The 22,800-nt window shown below is 38.0% G+C and overlaps 1 protein-coding gene across 1 annotated transcript in view; it reads left to right on the top strand.

Annotated features, from left to right (window-relative positions):
* The first annotated feature begins 2,346 nt into the window (after positions 1–2,346).
* The window catches only part of KCNK9 (potassium two pore domain channel subfamily K member 9), a 1,023,577-nt gene continuing 1,003,123 nt past the window's right edge, over positions 2,347–22,800 (top strand). Inside the window, exon 1 of the mRNA XM_044067280.1 lies at positions 2,347–4,029. Coding sequence (XP_043923215.1) covers positions 3,459–4,029 — 571 coding nt within the window. The 5' untranslated portion in view covers positions 2,347–3,458. The remainder of the gene's footprint in view (positions 4,030–22,800) is intronic.

Below are 22,800 nucleotides of genomic sequence, written 5' to 3' on the forward strand. Positions count from 1 at the left end.
TGGGGGCACTGGGTGGTGTGGTGGGGGGCGCTGTGGAGCCCTTTTGCCTAGGGCACCAGTTGACCTAAGGCCACTCCTGTTGAAGATGGTACATTGTCACACACCTACCTCTCACTTCTATATTCGTTTGGCGCGTCGGCAGTCAAAACGTCCTCTGGAATTCAAATTCCCGGTAGGCGCGTGAAAGATGAAGATGTAAACTGACACAGAAGACAAAAACAGGTTGTAAACACCTGTTGCATCTGTGCGACTGTACGAGATGCAAAGGGCGTTCTTAAAGAGGAATGCCCTTAAAAAAAAAAAACAAAAAGAAGTTTTTTTTTTTTAAATTAAAATAAAATTAATTTCTCAGCCAGCCAGTTCCAGGGGGTTGCAAGTGCACCCCCTTGCACCTGCCTGCAGGCGCCCTTGAAGGTATAATAATTTCACCCTGAGCACCATTAGCAGTATTTTTGTTACATAGATGCAGCATACACACTGGTCTTGCCATTTCAGAGAAATTCTAGTTTGTACTTCAATGAAAGTAAAAGAAAACAATTCTTATCTGGCTATGTAATTTATGTCACTTAGTAAACAAGTTGAGAAGCTCACATTAATATAACATGGTACATATAATGTAAGTTAAACAGAGTTAAATTTATGGTCTGCTCTGCTGTAAAAACGTGGCCAATTTGGCAATGTTTTCTTACTCTACTTCTAAGAAAGCTAACCAGATGAACCAGTAAGCTTATTCAACATTAGAAAGAAACAGGAAAAGAGCAGAATGTTGGAGGAGAAAGAAAGCATATGGGAATAATTAGTAAGGTGGTCCATGGTGGAAAGCCTTCTGACAATGGAATGTTGGGGCAAAGCCACCTTCAAATATATATCAAAAAGTTATCTTTGATTCTTTGCAGACAGGTGGGTTCAGAACTGCAATAATCATAATTTTCTTCTGTGATCAGCATATCAGATCCCTGCATGAATCCAGTATGCAGAAGGTATGACTGCATCCCAAGATGTTAAAGTGAAGAATTCATGCCATCTGCTAAAAGTTACAGATCATTTGTTGCATCCAATAAGCAAAAATGTGGATGTTGCCTAATCTGATGTAATAATTATGAGACAACAACAATACATTAAAATGTATGTTGTTTGTTTAAGTCAATTTTATCTGCACTCTGCAAATCATATTACTTTGAGCATGGGTTGTTCCCCAAGCTTGCATATTATAAATTGTAACTCATTCCTTTTCAACCCTGCTTTAGGTTTTCTGCTTCCGTATCACATTATGGCAGGATAATGTCTTAGGCCTATCTATCCAGTACTGGTAGTGCTCTCTATTTATCTAAACACACACACATGCATATATATATATATATCTATATCTATATCTATATATATATATATATATATATATGTGTGTGTGTGTGTGTGTGTGTGTGTGCGCGCACATGTATGTGTGTGTGTGTGTGTGGGTGTGTGTGTTTGTGTGTATATATAAATATATATATATATATATGTGTGTGTGTGTTTGTGTGTGTGTAGATATATATATATATATATATATATATATATATATATATATATATATAAAGAAAACAAACTAGTATATGAAACATGTAAACTATTGGTATTTCAAAGAATATTTTATAATATTTTCAAAACTACAAAAATGTTATTCTAAAATATTCCAAGAGGAATACGTCTTTTAAGCTGATAGTGACTTCATGAGACAATTGTTTGCTGCTCAGCTCCTAGCACTCTGTACTTAGTGTAAGCATTTTTGCTAAAGTGCCTCTCAAGGTATTATAATCCTAAATTCATTTATCCTCGGAACAATAGTAATAATAACAGAAAATAAAAGAGAATTGGAGTTCTGAAATATGGTAACAAGTGAAATTACTGTAAATTATATCATTCCGTTCTCCTTGTCTAAAGATATCATGCAGCAGATTTTGTTCGCAAAATGCTGAACGAATTAATTAATTTGCAAAATATTACTTTACGGATGCGCTGGCAATACATTGCTTCAGAAGTTTCGATCCTCTGTGACTCACAGACCAGATTTCTAAAGCAGCTTTACTGATGAAACATTTAACAAGAATAATCAATAAGTTTATTTGATAAATACAGTTGCACATATTGTCCCAATATTTATACTAGCTGAAACCTGCTACAGTCATATTATCTGCTTGCAATTTGTGCATGTCTTTGCATCCTTGGTTTTATTAAGCTTAGTGAGTCTTTTTTTTAATTAAATAAACATTACAGCATCTGCATTTAACCCTGCTGCTGTGCTTTGTTTTCTGCCTTACAGCCCTCCCCACAAACCGTGATCTCTGAATATTATCAGCGTGCAGATTCGCCTTTTCCTGCAGAATAAACCGTGACACGTGGTACAGCTACCTGCGAACCCCCTGGGAATTAGAATATGATTAAAAGTGGGAGTGGCCAACGAGAGGGCTAGAGGGAGAGGCAGAGACACTGAGGGGGAGCCCAGGGGGAGATGGGTGAAGGACCGACTAGGCTTTCCCATCCAGGAAAAAGAAAAGTACTGTAAATGGAGATGACACACCCAGAGAAGCTTACGCCTACCTCTTTGGGAAACACAGGTGGCAAAACTGAGCCAGCCCTGATACACTAGTGACCTGTTTTCAATATTTTAATCACAGTTGGTTTTCATTGTGGCTATTGCTAGAAACAACCATGAATGTCTGAATCTTCTTCTATGCAAAAAAAAAAAAAAAAAAAATCTGCAACAGCGTCTCTACAAAACATCAAGCGAAGTGACAAATTCAGCCATTCGAGTTTTCCTACTGTTTTAATGAAGCTAGTCGTAGAGAATGAGTTGACATAGGAAACACATGTGCTTGGATGCCTCGTATCCTTATTTCTGATCCATTGTATTCCTATGTTGAACCAGTCAAGTCCAGTGTCTCGGTGGTACCTACTGGTGTGGTGACAGACAAGAAGCATGTTGTACAGTCCCGGGGTTATCATACCATCGTTTCCTCTCTTCTAACAGGAAATGCACTCTTAAGACCATGCTAAAGGAAATTCAGACATATAGTTATGGCATACAGAGCTCGTACTGTTTCTGGCAAATTCCGCAAGCGCCTGTAACACGGAACCATCCTTGATGCAGTATTATGGCTGAAAGTGTAGGACTCGATGTCACGATCAGCTAGTACTCGTAGGGTAGCATTTATAACACAGCAAGTGCATTGTTGACAAGATCTCGAGTTCAGGACGGATCATGTCAGTGCAATGAAACCCAGAGATGTTATCACTTTGCACTCTATTCTTACTTCAATACTCAACTGAGCTTTTTGGGGAGGTCGTGCTTTGAACTTGTGCATGGTTTGGAACTATGGATACCCGAGAATAAAATGTGACGAAGCAGAGCAGTGATATAATCAACTTGAACTGGGTAAGACAGGGGAAAAAACGGAGGCGTTTGTTCGTGAAGACTGTTGATGGCACTGCGCACTGGGACGGCTTGGTTTGGGCAGGTCTTGCGCAGAGTGTCCCGGCTGCAGGGCACATGGTCTAGGCGATCTAGTAGCCTTCTCTGCCTTTCCTCGTCTCAGGATCAAGAACAGGGGCTAGACAACAAGGATTCTAACTGTATCCATCCACACCACCATCACCCTACTCTGCAGCAGGTGGGCTCCCATTGTTGTCTGCACATTCCTGGCTGCTGCTGCGCCTTTTTGCGGAGGACGGGGGGACATGAGCCCTTCACTCGCCGGTTCCTGGTGGCCATGAAGCGGCAGAACGTGCGGACCTTGTCCCTGATCATCTGCACGTTCACCTACCTGCTTGTTGGGGCCGCTGTCTTTGATGCTCTGGAGTCCGACTTTGAGATGCGGGAAGGTGAAAAGCTGACTGCCGAGGAAATGCGCCTCAAAGGCAAGTACAACATCACTCAGGAGGACTACCAGCAGCTGGAGGTGATCATCATGCAATCAGAACCACACCGAGCTGGGGTGCAATGGAAATTTGCTGGCTCTTTTTATTTTGCTATTACTGTTATTACCACCATAGGTAAGTTATTCTACAACCACCACAGCTGGGATTATTGTGGGGTAGGAAGTTCTGTGTATGGGGTGGGGGTGTTTAAGAGGACTTGAACAATTCAGCTACTTGTCGGTGCCATGTGGAATTATCAAGTTGTGATGGTTCAACTCTACGTTATGTCATAAACGTTACATGCAAATATTTTGATAAGGAAACTGCTCTGCCTGCATGTCATAAAGTGTTGCCTTGGGAGACATTAGAGACTTAAAAATCTGTTTCTTTCAAGTAGTCGTTTGTATTAAGACTTTGGGGCACTTATTGATCTTTTCAGTTAGTTGTTGCTTCTTTAATGGCTTTGAATCGAGGTGTGCCAGTGGTTGCATATATAAATGTTAGAAGAGGACTTCTTAGAAATTACCAGTATTATTTAAGTGTTCAATTAAAAAGTAGTCTTAATTTAAGTCACACTACTTTACTACAGCAACCCTGGCCAGCCGTTTAAGCTGTTTAGAGATACGATTTTGTAAGGATAAAGGACATAGTTGCATACTACTCTCGATCCTCTTTCAATAATGCATTATCATTTACTGTAAATCTCTATAAATATAAAGTTATAGCAATGCTCTGAAGACGTTTTAAAGCCCAAACTCCATGCTGATAGAAATGCAAAGCTAATGCATTAGGAAGGTGTTAGTTTGCCAGAAATCTGTTTGTATGGGTGCAGTCATTTTTCACCCATTGCAGCTCGGGGCGTTTGTCACCAGAACGCCCTGGAACCCTCCCGAAATATTGTGTGCGTCTTTCATTAAGCAACAGGCTAAACAAAAATGTATGCAATTAATGAATGTAGAACTCCTGTGTGCTAGCTCTTCAGAAGCTTTAAGGCAACCGTGCTGGCCCCTTATAACCAAACACGGATCCCACGACGCTGTTCATTACAGTGTTTCCAGTATGCAAACATTAGGGAGCAGCCTGCTTCAACTTTATATTAATGCTCTGAGGTGCTGTCAGTCGGAACGCTCACCAACAGCCTGCATGATTTTAAAAGTATTCTACAAAGCAAAAACCTGTTTAGTAGGCATTCATATTTAATTGTTTCTGTGTAACACCTGGAGCAATGGTAGCAGGCTTGTTGAGGTGCGCCTCGATCTTCTAAAATAGGAACCGTGTCATTACTAACATCAGTATTGTTCCCTGTCCTTAGAAATATAATAAAATCATTCTGTCGAAGAAAGAGCTGGTTTAAGATCTGAAGAGATGCTAATCTCTAAGTGTATAGATTCTGGGGCAGTTCTTGTTGCAAGTCCCGGTTATGATGGGGCCTTTTGCAGATACCCCGGCAATTGGTGTAGTTAATAGGTTACAGTCTTCTTAGTCATGGTCTTAGCTAAAGGGAAAATGAGTACAACACATACACGTACGTACACCACACGCACACGCTTCAGTTTTACATTTTTCTTTCAGTCTTATTTCACTTTCCTGAAAATTAGAAAGTAATTTACAAGTATAGCTACCCAGTTGTATTATCAAAGGTTCAGTGCATTTGTTTGCTGTGTCCCACAACTTAACATCAGATGCTCTAGTGATTTCAAAAATGACTGCAATCTCTTCTGTATCTTAAAACCACACATCTTTAGCTCTGCCCCCCCCCCCCCCAACACACACTATGTAGCTGTTTTTCTTTAAGGAGCACCTTCAGTGAAACACCAGACTCATGTTACAATTCATATGCCATTTTATTAGAAACATTTCATTAAGCAGTAACTTGCTTGAAAGGTAGTCTCACACCTGGGCAGGCAGTAGGTCAGACAGCAACATCAAATTACAAAATATGACATTGTTAACATGCAATGTATTAAATATGTGTACTATATTATGGTTTTCATTGTACATTTACTTTTATAGTATGTAAATTGGTGCCCATTATTATGTGAGTTATTCAGCTTGAGTCAATTGTTTGTGCAGGGGGGGGGTCATTATTTCCTCTTCCTGCATCTACAGGCTAGCTGAAAACCTCAATACCAGGTCAACTTTTGCAAAATTGTTGAAAAAACATCAGTGGTATAGCTTTTGTAGCTTCTTCAATCTCATAGACCACTGCACTAATATTTTAAAAACACTCTACATCTGAATAATGTATAAAACAGCTTCTAAAATGTTTGGCATGTGTATTCTTTTTATCACTTATGATGATAACATTACATTCAGTGCTCCACCATACATATTAAATATAAGACTGTGTTATAGTTACATAATAAAATTCTGTATTTTGTCACACTTAAACATTTTAAGCACAAAACAGAATCTATCACCTACATATGTTTATTGAATTCTTTCTGTGGCTTTATTATGATTAAATGTTCCTATTCAATACATATATATGTATGTTTGATGTAGGGTTTGTGTGTGTGTGTGTGTGTGTGTGTGTGTGTGTGTGTGTGTGTGTGTGTGTGTGTGTAGTATACCACAGTCAAATAGTGAAATACTGCAGGCATGATGGTAGGTGTGGATCCATCTTGCTGTGATATTTTAAAAAAAATGACTTGTTTGTAGTGTTTAATTTTTGTGGTTATTTCACACAGCTATTGAAAAATATTCAGTGAGTTTAAATATGCATCCATTAACTTAATAACTTAAAACTGAGCATTAGTACATTTGCAGTATAACTTGTAATATACTCCTAAATCGTAATTCAGTATCTGATCTGAACAGTAACTAAGATGAAAGAAAAAGCAGACTCTGCTTGTATTGGTTTTAGGGTGGTACATAGTCACAGTTCTCACAGTGATATGCATAAAACTTGAGTAATCATATGTCTCATTTTATTCGCTATTTTCTAGTTTTCTCTAGATGTGGATTTACGAACACATAAGTAGTCACTAGTTGTCCTAATGATAGCACTTTCAGCACCGTCTAATATATAAGCAACATAAAGAAATGGAAGCTGCAACCTTTGTCTTATGCTGTTTATTTCTTTTTGTCTGGTTTGGATCCAAGGCATTGCAAAAGATGGGGCTGAGTATCTTTTCTGTTGCTCCATCACTTCTCACTCAGCACTGTGTATTCTGTGGTTAACTTTTTAGATGCATAGACTGAGCTCCTTTATATAATAATTCTCCATCACCACAACAACCTTATTTGACAAAGCAAAGTGTATAGAGCAGTTCTGTTACTCAAATTGGTTGTTCTTTTATTGCCTTTCTCTCCACTTGAAATCATAATTGTTAGTGCGAAGAAGCCTGGGGACATTTATGACACAGTCCCTGTTTGAGCATACAATTTAAGAGAGATAATGAATGGGATGAACTATACACAAGTGCCTCATAAAACCAACACAATACACATTCTTTATTAATATTATGTTAAAAGTATGGGTCACTTGAAAGTGCCTTCAGCAAAATCTAAATAAGTCATATGTTAAGGCATCAACCGATACTATTAGATGATTGTTTCTGTTCTTTTACTAATATTTACCATAGCACATGCTGATTTGGACTAGAAAAACACGCATATACTCATTGAAAGAATTAGCACTGAGTATTTGTTTTCCCTTTACCTTTTATAGACTAGAAGATAAAGTTGTAGCTGTACAATAAGTAAGATATTTTGGAATTTAATAGCTGGAGCACCTTCCTAGTTGCACTCTTCTGACTGAACAGATACACGGTTTCTATAGTCTGATAGATATCTTGCACAACCAGTTAAAGAAAATGGCACTTAGTTAAGTCTAGTGTCCAGTGAAATATATTATCTGATATGTACATTTCACTATAACTGTGCCAGTCACTTCTTAGAATTAATTGTACTTGAAGATTGAAGCAATATCATCCTGAATATTGTATTCATTTGTTTTGGATAAGTGGAAAAACATGCAAAAATAGATATGTCATTCATGGAAAATCGCAGTATATGATACACATATGTATACACGTGTGTGTGTGTGTGTGTGTATATATATATATATATATATATGTGTGTGTGTGTGTGTGTGTGAGTGTGTAGTCGTGAATTAATGCTGTCAACAGTATGACTAAGCATGCTATATGTTTCCTTCTGTTTTAAGCCATGCTCCTTGTTTCATCACACATCTGAACTCTCCTAGCTTCATTTCTAGTCAAGCTGCATTAAAACAATTTGAATGAGAATATATATTGTGCCGGTGTTGGATCAGTAAGCTAGTTATACTAATCCTACTGACGAGATTCTGTATCATTAGCACACTCCTCCTTTCTTTCCTAGTATTCCAGCAATCAGTGGCCAGCTATGACATATGAAAAGTCACATGTTTTGTAGAATGACCAGCTAATTATATAACAGGCTTCATCTTATTTGTCAAATGAGCACACTTATTTGAAAAGCGTTCATATCTCATTTTATGTTTGATTTTTGTTACTCATCATATTACGTGGTGCTGAATGGACAGCTCCTTACTGAATGTTCTACTGCCATTGTTCTAGTCAGTCAAGATAAAAAAAAAACTAGGCACTTAAAGACTATCTAGCAATATTGCATTTGCAAGATTCACTGTAGTAATTAGACCTATGAAAGGTATTGGTCGTGCTCCTAAAGTCCCTTAAACTTTTTTGTCTAGTTCATAGACTGAAACTTTACAGCTTCTTCTCAAATAAGACATAAGTTTCCCCTTCATACACAGTCTTCTTTTTGCTGTCCGTATGTTTTCAACTTAATAAGTAAATGCATCACTGTCAGTCCAGAAGGGTAGGTTTCCTGTTTACTTAAGTGAGCATTAACAGTGAAGCGAGCATAGCCAAGATAACTAGATTCAATGGAAAAATCATTCAGCTTGTGTACAGGCTAATTAATAAGTAGCAGTCATATATCTGCAGAGAGGGTTACCATGATAATGTCACTTTTAAATGTTTTGTGTAAGATGATAAACTTCATTAAAAGCAAAAACTGCAATACATTTTTAGAATGCAGCTTCTGTTCATATTCCATAAATGTTTTAAATAGAGTATACAAGTTTTTATAGACTATAAAATAGCCCTAATTAAATAGCTTTTCTCTTGATACATTGTAAGTTAAACTGCAAAATAGTATTCTTAAATAGTATGTAAAATAAATATGCATTTTTATAGTCTGAACAGAACACACTGTCTGAAAATTCAGTGATGATAATATGTCATTCATGAATATACTTCAGGAGACACAAGAGGGAATCTATCTATCACAGGTAAAAATGTGATCACTTTTATCTCACAAAACATACAGATTTTTCCAGAGATATGCCATATTCTGAATGTGCTGGCCTCAGTCATGCTAGGAGTACAACCATTTAACAGTGTGCAGCTGCATCCATGTTATGCAGGAAGTAGTTTCAGACTAAATCTTTAGTAAGGTAAACAACATGCATAGGGAGCTGTACATCATAAGGCACGTCATATCGTCATATGTACTAGCCATCACAACAAGAGTGCAACCTCTCCATATAGTAGTGGTCACATTAAACAGGATGCCTTTATCTCTCTATGTGGTGTAAAACAGATGCCATCAGGTAATGGTAGCTGCCACTGACTTTTGTGCAGTGCCCTTGCTGCATCACAGCTCCTGCCTAGGTTATGCAAGTGTACATAGCATTTACATTACTTGTTTTGATACAACTTAGGAATCATCAACGTGCTGTGCAAGCAGTTTGAAATGGTCATGTTATATATCACTGAGCAAATATGCTTGGTGAAAGCTAGGTACATTTTCAAGCACAACTGACTTCACTATTAAACAACTGTTGTATGAAATTGTTAGTTGAATTTGTGTTACACATATTGTTTAAGCCAGAGTGGAGACTGCAGTCCTGATCTGGGTTTCAGAAATATACATAATGTAATCAGGAATTTTTCATAAATGCTTTTTTAAGTCAGTGAATAACATATTCTCAGGTCATAGTTGTAACAGCTTGGCCCCTTTTGTGAATAGAACATTTTTTCAAATCACACGCATTGCACTGAGAATGTTAGATGGTGGGTCTTACTGGTGGCAGACTGGGTAATGAGATTCAGTATAAGAGCAATCTTGTAATTTTACAACAAGGAAGGTTACTAAAATCTATTTTAAACAGCAAAAGTTCTAATACATAAAGAACTCCACAATATATCTTTATCATAAATCTGATAGGACCCTAGCATTTGCTTCATCATCAGATAATGAACACTTGTTAAAGATTTGAGAATGATACTATTACTTGCTTCCCTGAAAAAAAAATGCCAAATAGATATTGCATAATGAATACAAGTGGCAGTCACAGACCCTGGTAGTTAATAGAATGCAAATGGCAAAGGAGTTGTAGAAATAAGATATACATGGCATCTAAATACAGGCTACACAGTCATTCATACTTTTAAGTTTTTTTTTACAGTTGTGTAGCTTGCATAGTATTCAAACAGACTTTGTTCAGCTCAACACTAGAAAAACTCCTTACAACTGGCAATACAATTTGGCCAACTATGACTTAGAATGATAACACTTTTTCAAAGCTACCACCCATAAACTCCTTTACTTTGAATGTTGTTAATGGTGTGAATGGTGGAATAATGATTTTTTTTAGAATGCAGCAAGTGAGAAAACATCCACTTTCCAAATGGAGAAAATGTAAAATCAACAAATCCAAGCAGCAAAAACAGTCACAGACAAGAGGACGTGGATCCAGGCAGTTTTATTGTATAAAACTGTGGATTTTATAAAATAAAACTGCCTGGATTCACGTCCTCTTGTCTGTGACTGTTTTTGCTGCTTGGAAATGGGAAAACATAGTCACAAAGTTAGAACAGCATATTTAAAATCTGCATTATTCATTAGGAAACTCCTAACCATTTTGTTTACATTATTAGTACCAAGGCATTTCCAGCAGCTTGGTCCAGCTTGTCTCTTTTTGTGTGTATAGCCAATATATTCCTAGATTTTTTTTTCTCACTACTTTTGATAAAGTCAGCATGGGTATAGAAGCTGAATGGCTTCACTGTTGATCACTATTTGACAATACTGACCAGCATTTGCCACCATCCTTTAATCTGAAAGAAAAATGTTTAATACTATTCCTTGTGTTCTGTTGTATACCTGGTGTTTTACCTGAAAGTTTTCAAAATATATTTGATAACATTTAATATTAGATGGTGGAGTATATAAGTAAAATTACATGACTTGGCCTGAGATGAGGCATTGCCATTGACTTTATTTATAAGGCAGACTTTAATTTGAGGTCCGAAGTTTGATAAATGTAGTTTTATGAAATAAACAGATCATAGGTTCATACTAGGCTATCTGCCCTAAGGCATTTATAAGCCTAACCAGAGTGTGTTTGGCTTTCGTCACCCATTTTAAATTAATTTTGCTATGCCCTTTTTCGAGGTTAGTATACTGTGCCTCTGTCTAACAGTGATACAGAAGTGATACCCGGGGTAAACCTATGATCTCCCATCCACTCCTCAAGATTCCTCTTGAAGAGAGTCAATGAGGGACTCTGCCTAACCTGGACTGGGATTTTATTCCAGAGTGAAGGGAGCCTCTGGGTTATGAAGCTGTCCCTCCAGCCTGTCCTATTTATTTCAGTGCTGAGGTTCAAGTCTCTTGAGCATGTAGCTCGATGGGATTTGGATTTTCTGAGGTGCAGCACGTCCGTTAATTCCGGGTTGGACATGGCTTTATATGTCAGGCACAGATCGCCTCTGAGCAGGCGGTATGCCACTGAGTAGAGCTGGAGTTTCTTTAACCGGGCAGCATATGGCATCTGTTTGAGCCCTTTGATCCTCTTGGTGATGTACTTTTGGGGTCTTTCCAGTTGCTGCAGGTGTCTGGTAAGGTACATCCCAAAAGGGGCATTGTACTCAATTATGGGCCTGATGAGGGATGAGTAAAGAGGCACGATGACCTCCCCTGATCTAGATGTGAATCCCTTCATGATTAGGTGGGCTATATAAAATGTTTTTCTAACCACTTTGGCCACGTGGTTGTGAAATGAGAGATTGCTATCAACTTGGGTCCCCAGGTCCCTAATTACTTCTTCTGTACTTAATGGATTACCACTTATGTGGTAATTTGTGGGCAATTTGTTTTTGCCAAAGGGGATGACTATACACTTTTTGGCATTTAGCTTGAGGCCATGGCTCTGGCACCAGTTGTCTGTTTCTATGAGGCCCTTTTGGAGGATGCTTGTGTCGGCTGGAGAGTCGATTATGGCACCCAGTTTGCAGTCATCTGCGAACTTGGTCAGCCACAGTCCTTCCGTGTTGGCCTGTACCTCCGAGAAATATATACCGAACAAGAGAGGTCCCAGGACTGAGCCTTGTGGGACGCCACTTGTAACTGGTTTGGAGTCTGACATGGCTCCAGCAATTCTAACCATGTGGGTTCTGTCCTTGAGCCAGTTTGCAACCCATCTAGTGACATAGGGGTTTTATTTAAGCTGGTGAGCTTATCTATAATGCCCGAGTGGGGTATTGTATCGAAGGCTTTTGCGAGGTCCAAGTAGGCTGTGTGGACCACCTTCCCTCGTCAATGGCCTTGGTGACTGTTTCAAAGAAATCGACCAGGTTTAAGAGGCAGGATCTGCCCTTAACAAAGCCAAACTGGGTAGGATCCAGTGTCTGTAGGTCCTCAATATCTTTATTTATGAGGTCCATGATGATCCTTTCCATAGCTTTGCAGACCAAGCTAGTCAGGCTTATGGGGCGATAGTTTCCAGGATCCGTTGAGGCACCACCTTTGTGGAGATGGACCACTGTTGCTGTACGCCACTCTTTGGGTACATATCCTGTAGTAAGGCTGAGACTGAACAGTAGTTGTATGTTTGGGTTTAGCTCTTCTTGGAGTTCATGTAGGATGCAGCCTGGGACACTGTCTGGTCCCATTGATCCTGTGTTTTTTGCTATGGAGAGGGGGGCTCTTACCTGAGCATCTGAGATGTCAGGGGGGCAGAACTCTGCGGGGACAGATATTTGCCCTTTTGGTGGGGATGGGGGGGGGGGTTTGCGCTGAACCTGTCAGCTAGGATGTTGGCAATGTCTGTGGGTTCGGTGTATTTTTTGTCATTTTGGACTAATTCTGAGCATATCTGGGAATTCCCACCCAGGTTCCTAATATAACTAAAGAAAGCATTGTGATTATCCTTAGTGTCCTGTGCAATTTTTCTCTCGAAACTGGCCTTAGACGATTTTATGAGTACCCGTAGTTTTTTGCTAATACTGATCAGAGATGCCTTCCCTTTTTGGGATTTTGCTCTATCATGTAGTAGCTTCCTCCTTCTATTGCATAGTTTGTTTATGGCTGGGGTCCACCAGACAGGACGTCTGCCTTTGGAGGATTGGGTCTTGGTTTTATTTGGGATTGCATGATCCATGCATTCCTGAAGCAGCAACTCCCTTCTGGTAACTCATGAGTTTTTCCTAGATCTTTATATATTTAAGAGTAATACAGAAAATTTTACTGGCAGTTGAACATTATTGAGTTTCTATATTTCTCCCAAATGCTTTCCTTCTTGTTTGACAGCAGTATAGTTACAGAAGATGGTCTTCCTTTGCATTTGCAGGGTTTAAACTTCATAGGGACTGTAGTTACATCTTGCTGCTTTGGATTACCATAAGCATATATTCACTATTTGTGAGCATCACAGCTTGGAGAGCTTCTATAATATGTTTATTTTATGATGTTTTATTGCTTAAAACTGACAGATTACCACAGTGCAGTATGTACTGTTTTGGAATTGAGATGAAGGGTGTCATTTTTAAAGGTAGCATTTCTCTGATACCTGATGTGTTGTTTATATCGCTATCAGTTTTAATGTGATTTGACTTGTGTGGGCATTCACTGTTTCCTGGACTAAAAAGTGGCACATTTTGCTTTGGTGTTATATCTATCCCATAGAGTCATGAAAACGTTGTACCAGAAACTGACCATGGTACTTGATTACTATACTTTTTACAAATACTAGGCTTTAGTCTGTTGGCATTCTAAACTTACCAGCATTTTATGTTCCAAACAATACATTTTAAATATGAACCTTTTCTGTAGAGATAAATTGACACTTCTAGGGGTTTTATGTTTTAGTTGTTCCTCTCATTACGGGACATCCTATGTCATTTATTCTTAAAAAAGCATTACAATATGCTACATTGAAATCAAAATGCATGCATCGATGGTCAGCTTCTCAAAAAGTGTAACTACTTATTAACATTTCCAAACTGAGTTGCATTAGTTAGAAAAAAGTCATACTGCCCAAAACTGGAAGATGCATTGTTGAATTAAAGACCCAAATGCAGCACTTCTACTCTGCATCCAGTGGATCAAATCATTTGCAACTCAGCCATGGAACAAAGTATTGCACCAATAACATATAGGAATGAAAAAGACAATAACTTTACACATCCAGCCTTAACATGCAACAAGCTGTGAACATTTTTCAGTGAATACACAAAATAACATTCAGAAAGCTACAAATTGACATTTGCCCCCAAATAATTTAATATGTGGATTAAGCCTCTCTTTTGGTGGAGATTTGTACCCAGTAGACTCCTTTCAACCTATTATCACTTCCAGTGTTACTATTAATTGTAGAAAAAGGTGAATACATTTTTTCACAAAGAAAGTCAAGCATTTGCTTTTGTCCATGAATACCTTAAACTGTGAACACACCAAAATTGCTAAGTGATTACTTTATTTGTTTACCAGAGTCTACCATCACTATATCAACTATTTGGAAGACAATGACAAATTCAAATCAGTATTTATAGAGCAATGGAGGATAAAAACAAACTTGATCACCATCCGGAGCAGGGTAAGGGACTGCTTATTCTTTTTTTCCTATTATAGCAGTACACTGCCAAGAGTAGCATCCTGCTGTGTTTACTCATAACACTCAAGTACCTGCTGTTGCCAGAGAAAAGGCAAGAAAAATCACTCTCAACCTTAAAATGCTCACCAAGCTGCCACTTAGCCGCCTGTTTCCCAATTTTCCCTATACTGCACCCAACTGCCAGTCCTACTTACCCATACCTTTTTCTTTTACCATACCCTTTTTTTCCTCTCTGTCTCCTACCTTCCTTCACATCCTTTAACTATTCTAACTTCCTGACCTTTTAAAATATCTTTCTGCTACTCTACTTCTCACCCCTCCAATTTTCTACCTTGATACTCCTTTTATTCTTCTTACCTGCTCCTCTACCTTTCTCTTTAATTTTCCCTTTGTTATTTGTTTCAAGGCTTCCTTGCAACCTCTCTTCTCACCAAATATTCTTCTTTACCCCCCTTTAACTTGTCTTCCCACTTTCTACTACTTCTATTCTTGTAAAATGTCATACTATCTAATAACCTTTGTAATATATATACTTTTCTGCAATCTGTATACAAAATTGTTATTCTGTACTCTTAGCATTCCACCTGTATAATTTTTTTTGTAGGATTTTTTTTTTCCTTTTTCCTTTTCTCTTCTTATATATAACTTGTTTTGTAAACTTTTGTACTTATCACTTCTGTACCACATTTGTTTTATTTGTTATAGTTGCCTGTTTAATCTAATTTTTTTTAATTTTGTACAATTCTTCATTTTGGAGATTTTCTCAGGTGTCCACTGAAAAAGGGTTTTGGCTCAGATGGACTAACCCAGTTAACAAATGTCAAATAAATAAATAAATAAATACATTTTAGAAAATTACGCAACTAAATCCTTAAGCAAATAAATGTTAACATTAAAGAAATCCAAACCAGCATTACTTAACTTTACTCCATGCTGCCTATAGTAAAACTGATCTGTCTACAAAATCCCAATGTTCTAAAACTAACAAGACTAAATGAAGACGCTGACCTAGCAACCCTGAGGTTAATAAATCTCTTAGACATTTCTATTGCTGCAGCCTTGCATGCTCCTCTCTAAACAATGGTGACAAATCCCTGCTATATGACTAACAAATCATTAATTATTCATAACAACAATATGTCCTTAGGTACAATACCAGAATTATTGCCTTCTCCCTCAAATGTGTCAAAGTCACCTTAGTTTTACCAACTGGAATCTGTAAGTCTCCCACTATAGGTAAAAACTAACACCATAGCATAACTTTTTATTTCTTTTCCAAATTATGTCACATTTAGCCAAACTGAGACCAAATACATTTGCGCTAGGTCTTACCATAGCTCCACTAGCAGCCCAGAATATGTAGGAATGCACAGGAATCAAGACTTTCATATCCCTGCAATTCAAATCAAAATAAATAACAGTGATACTAATAATAATAATAGTAATAATAGTAATAATAGTAATAATAATAATAATAATAGTAATAATAATAGTAATAATAGTAATAATAGTAATAATAATAATAATAATAATAATAATAATAATAATAATAATAACAATAATAATAATACCCATTTGATAACCAGGTAAGCTCACTGGACACACAGTCCCTTTTCAGTGGTGACCCAGGAGCAGTGTTTGGTTCAGTGACTTGCTCAATGTCACACAGTTAATGAGGCTGAAGAAATCAAACCCTGCACCACAGGAACTATAGCTCACAACCATAACCCTCTTGCATTAACTGCCAGACCAGACCAATAAAAGCCACAATCATAAACTCAACAACCATGGTACAACTAACTTTCTAATATTAGCTCTACAAGTGTTAGATAACTAACTACCTTTCCTTTTGATAACATTGATGGACTTACCATCACAAGCCAAATCCAAAGCCGTACCTATATGATACAAGTGAGAATAATACTTAGCCCTAACAATGTCTTAACAACTCAATACCTTTTCCAAAACTATATCAGGATGACACAGTTTATTAGACCTTCCATCCTCAAAATGAAAAATGAACCTATTTTGTTTAATCAATAACACCTTCCTCCACTCCCAAGTTCTGCTCACTAGACATAAAAGAACCTACTGTTTCCTCTTCAGCACAACTTTCTGGCCATTCACTGCATTAACTGTTTTAGACTTTCCAAGCTAAATCAACATTGCCTAATCTGTAATACATTAATCCAACCATGCCAGAGTCCATAAAAGTTCACTAATCCTGAATGCACCCTCATACAGAAAGACTGACACAATATCCCACAACAGAAACAATTCAGCAGAAGGTGACACCTCATGCAAGACAAAACAACACTCAGAAACTGCCTGCCAGTAGGAAACCTGCCATCACCCTCTTTCTGAGATGCTTTTGTTGCCTCTCCTTATCAAATTCACCAGTGATCTACTAACTTGTCTAGCTGTCTCAACCAGTTTACGTGAAAAATGCAACAGTCCAAATAGTATTATCACCTGCTTGACCCTGAGATTTCACTTCCCTAACATAATGCTGATTTTGTCATGCAATTTACCCAGATTGTCCACTGGCAAACAAAAAAGGATGAAGGACACATCCACACCTAAGCCTAGAAAAGTCAAAACCTTTGATGGAAATTCGTGTTTCACTTTCACTAATGGCACCCTTGACTTACCACACAAATCCAAAAACACTGAAAACCTTCTTGTACCCTTTCTTTACTCAAATGCACAATGTGGGACATTTTTATCGAAACATGATTTTGCATATACCATGATATTCATGTTTAACTTTCACTAATGGCACCCTTGACTTACCACACAAATCCAAAAATACTGAAAACCTTCTTGCACCTGTTCTTTACTGAAATGCACAATGTGGGACATTTTTTAAGGAAACATGATTTTGCATACCACGACCATTGCTAAGGGCTGTACTTAATTTTTTGCCAGAATAAAAGCTTATTCTTGCAGACATTTGTTTTCGCAGATAATTTGTCATTCTTCGAATATTATATAGACTATGTTTAATCAGTAGACAGTGTGGTAGCCATGACTGTTTGGCATTCTGACAGTGCTAGAAGAGTCACTACTGTTTTTGAAGGTTGTCCTGTGTTCACTAGGCAGGATGGATTTATTAGTCTTATTACAAAGATATGCTGTTGGTATTCATCTTAAATTAACTATATGGCACACAAAATTTGAATTAATTTTGTTTAGTGAAATTATAATACTTTCATTTCTGCAGGTCATAACAAAATGTTTGTGGCTTTCAGGAATAGGTGCAATATGATGCTACTAACTTGGAGTTTCTAGTACCTCTGTGGAGACAGTGCACTACTTAAGTTAATGATTCCCTGTCTGACACTCAAATAATGACTATAGGGTCCTCCCCAGGTCTTCATCTGTCTTGATGCCCAGTATAGCAGTGGTGCGTGAAAATGATTTATTTTTCTTTTATGGTGACATTATTCTTTTCTGTTCTATTTTATTCACCCTTTAATACTTCAACACTAATATATTTTCATCCAAATAACCATAGACAGTGAATAACCTGCACTCTGACTGATGCAGATCAGGAATATGGGCATCCTTATTATGTTACTATTAATTATAACTGTGAGAGAATAGCCCATGAATAACTTGGATTCTGATGGGTACAGTGTAATATGGAGTGTATCCTTATGAAGTTACCATGGATTCTGATGGATACAGTTAAAGATGGGGTGTATCCTTATGTATCCTTATGAAGTTATCATGGATTCTGATGGATACAGCTAAAGATGGGGTGTATCATTATGAAGTTACCATGGATTCTGATGGATACAGTTAAAGATGGGGTGTATCCTTATGAAGTTATCATGGATTCTGATGGATACAGCTAAAGATGGGGTGTATCCTTATGAAGTTACCATGGATTCTGATGGATACAGTTAAAGATGGGGTGTATTCTTATGAAGTTACCATGGATTCTGATGGCTACAGCTAAAGATGGGGTGTATCTTTATGAAGTTACCATGGATTCTGATGGATACAGCTAAAAATGAGGTGCATCCTTATGAATTTACCATGGATTCTGATGGATACAGTTAAAGACGGGGTGCATCCTTATGAAGTTACCTTGGATTCTGATGGATACAGCTAAAGATGGGGTGTATCCTTATGAAGTTATCATGGATTCTGATGGATGCAGCTAAAGATGGGGTGTATCCTTATGAAGTTACCATGGATTCTGATGGATACAGCTAAAGATGGGGTGCATCCTTATGAAGTTACCATGGATTCTGATGGATACAGCTAAAGATGGGGTGTATCCTTATGAAGTTACCATGGATTCTGATGGATACAGCTAAAGATGGGGTGTATCCTTATGAAGTTACCATGGATTCTGATGGATACAGCTAAAGATGGGGTGCTTCCTTATAAAGTTACCATTAGAGGGAGGAAAAAGCATTTGATTCTTGATACTACTTTATGCTCTTAGAGGCAGCAGTTCTCTCCAGGTGTATGCAGTACATTAGCCTCACCTAATAACATTGTTTAATGCTGTGAGGTCACTTATGGTTAATGAATCTGTAAATTCTGAAGCTCTGGCTACGCAAAGGAGAAATAGAGCTGATATTATTTGAGATTTGTATTCTATACCTGTACCTAGATGTGGCTCAGGCTACCATGCTAGATTCCATAGCACGTATGTGGATATATCAGTGTGTGATTAAATCCTGTTCTGTATGCAATGCATTTAATATTTGCCATATGGTATAAGTTAAGATTTAGTTCTTGTATCACATACTAGCCAACTATATTGATTCAAGATTTGGAACTATGAGAAGGCTACATATTTACATGGTATGAACTGCACTGCCACAGCTAACAGGCTAGTAAGATGACACAGAACAAGTAGTAATAGGAAGCCAAAGTCACTTTCCTCTCTTGCTGACTGGCTGGAGAGACAGGGATTATCAGTACAGGTGAAGACCAGAAATCTACCCTCTTGTGTACATAATGAAATAACTAATAATGCATCAGACATACAATAAGGTGGCTAAATTAGTGCAATGGAGACATCACAATCATTCTGGGGTTATATGCTTTGTATACTCTTTAGTCATGTCTGCCAATGGGATTTATAGGACATTAAAGAAAAATGTTGATCAGCAATATAGATAACCTATCTTGACTTGTTATTCACACTGACAGGCTGGGTGAGAAATAAATAGATTAGCAGCTAGAATAAAACGTGGTGTCAAGGATGGTATAGGGAAAATACATGAAACTGAAGTATTGTAGATAGAAGTATGGAGACAAGAGGAAGATTTAATAAGCAGCTGACTTTTTACTTAACTTAGAAATATATGTTTCTACAGGAAAGCTAACAAAGAGGTTAAGGGAGGAGTTGCAGTGTCAAAAAAAACATTGTCAGAGAAACTTTACCAGCTTCTGGTTGTAAGGAAATGATAAAAAGGTATATAAGAGATGCCAGCAACAATCAGATCACAATTCCAGAGGTCAAGGATAGATGGAAGAAGTACTTCAAGAAGTTTCTGAATGAACAAAACTCCACAAAAGCAATACTGCCATATGTATAGCCTACAACGAAAGAGGAAATGCTTGAAGGAGTATGAAGTGTCCCAGGGAAAATGAAGTCTAGGGAGGTATCTCTCTCAGATTAAGTCACTGCAGATATGAACAAGATGTTAGGGGTTTTAGGTAGAAATAACTCTTGAAGGCACTCTTTGTGATATGGACAGAAGGAGATGGTATCCCAGATGGCTGGAGAAGAATCATTCTAGTGCTGGAGTACTGGAAGAATAGAGATATTCACAGCTGTGGGCAGTACAGATATATCAAACTCCTGCGACATGGCATTGAAATGTGGGAATGGGGAATAGACACATGGATACACAGAAAAGTAATAAGTAAGACAGAAGATGAATAGTTCAGATTCAGGATGTAGCCCAACTAACCTAATGTTTGCAGTGAGATAGGTAGGGGGAGCAGACGCTAGGGATGGCAAATGCATCCAAATGGTGCATGGCTAGACTTGGAGAAAGCACACAGCAAGATCCCATGCAAGTTGATTTTGGAAGTACTGCAGTGGTTTTAGGCCCCAGAAGGACTGCTAGAATTATTACAGGCTATTTTACCATGGCCCTTTGACACAAGTACGAATAGTGTTCAGATTCCCAGAAGGGTTCCCAGTGGGAGTGGGTGTGGATCTGGCTTTAGCTCTGCATTTTCTGCTGTTCATATTGGTAACAGACTACATCAGCAAAGAGGCTGGGGGGAGAGAGGTCAAACAAATTGATAACGTGGTACTACAAGCAGACTCTAAACATGAATATTAACAGAGGATATGGGTCTGGAATGTAAAACTGAAGGCAAAGCTAATGAAACTGAGCAGCAAATGGAGGAAATCAGAATAAGCTGAAAGTTAAGATACAAGGGAAAATATTGGAAAAGGTTAACAGCTTCAGGTGTTTGGAATGTGTAACTGAGAAGAACAGAAGGTATACATTCATTTGTGAGAAGGCACATTTCCAAATGGCTGTATATGCGAATCGTGTAGCCGAATTCTGTTATGCCGATATCCCTAAATGTCATAAGAATATTGAACTTTGACATTCCTGATCTCTCCACCGCTGAAATGAGTGCTACCATGGGTCAAAAAGGGGGCGAGGTTTTGTCATTCAGTGCTTCGGTTTTTGCGGTTTTCGTATTTCGCGGTTCAGATGTCGCAGAAGCAGCATCGCAGATGTGGCCACCGAACTTTTGATTGTAAACCGAACAGAAACCTGATTGAGTAGGTCATAGCTAAAATCAAGGGTGCTACAGCCAGCTTTACACAGAGTTAGGTGTGGTGAGTGATGGAAGAATGCTAAGAAAGCTGAAATATAAGATGCACTATCAGTAGTGTGATCAGGGCTTTTGGATGGCAGAGACAGTAGGATTTGCACTATGAAACAAAGAAGTGCAGATATCAGAGTGGAAGTCAACATGGCACCAGTTGCAGAGAATCTCAAGCAGAGCATGTTACGGTGGTTCAGTGATATGTGCGGGAAAATAGAAGACAGTTAGATAAACCAGATATGAACAAGGAAAGAGGACTTGAGGATGTACAGTCAAAAGACAGCTTGATTGCATGACAGAATACCTGGAACAGTCATGTAAGTCCATTAGAGAAGTTATGTGTGTGGCTGTGAATCAAGAAATGTGGTGCTGTTTGAACCGTCACCCTCTGCTCCACGTTAAACACATTAAACTGGGAAAAAAGTAATTGACGGTGAAGATCATTAGGAAATGTATATCAACCAACATCTGACATCTCTTGAGAGTAAATGTGTTTCACTTAGCACTTGACAGCCCATGCAGAGACAATGTGTGTCTCACAGGCAAGAGTCTTTCTTTAGGGTTTTTTGCTATGGCTGGTCCTTTTCCATTTCTAAAGATGTTACATTGTTTAAAAAATGGGTCCACTGCCAATTTAAAAAAAGAAAGAAAGAAAAAAACAAATCTCTGATCATTTACTAAGAACAGTCAAAAAATTCTGATGTAACGTGCAAATGTTTTCATGGTTACCAATGCCAGACACATCTGGAAATGCTTAGGACATAACATGACACACATCAGGAATCAGTGGACTCCTTCATATTTCTGAAAAATAAAGGGGGGCATTTGCTCTCCTCCCAAAAAGTCTGGTAGTTAAATTAAGCATATTCCAGTTTCCCCATTTTTAACACATAAAATATAACATGATTAAATTTGTAATTAGCTGCTACTGCAAACATTTTTTATGGCTCAGGAATTATGGTGAAAATACTACAAGGCATAAAAAGGCAAGGTCAGCAATTATTACTGAAACTTTGTAAGAGTGTTAAGACATGTACTAGTCCATTTTTTGGCTCAGATAATTTTTTTAGACATTCTGCCATACATGTTGCATCACATCATCAATAGATTTTTGGCTTTCCCCTTTGACTGACATTGCACTGTATAGTACTAAAGCCTCCAGCATTTTGGAG

Source organism: Protopterus annectens, chromosome 3.part1 (genome assembly GCF_019279795.1).
Source record: "Protopterus annectens isolate FY-2018-M chromosome 3.part1, PAN1.0, whole genome shotgun sequence".
Lineage (NCBI taxonomy): Eukaryota > Metazoa > Chordata > Ceratodontiformes > Protopteridae > Protopterus > Protopterus annectens.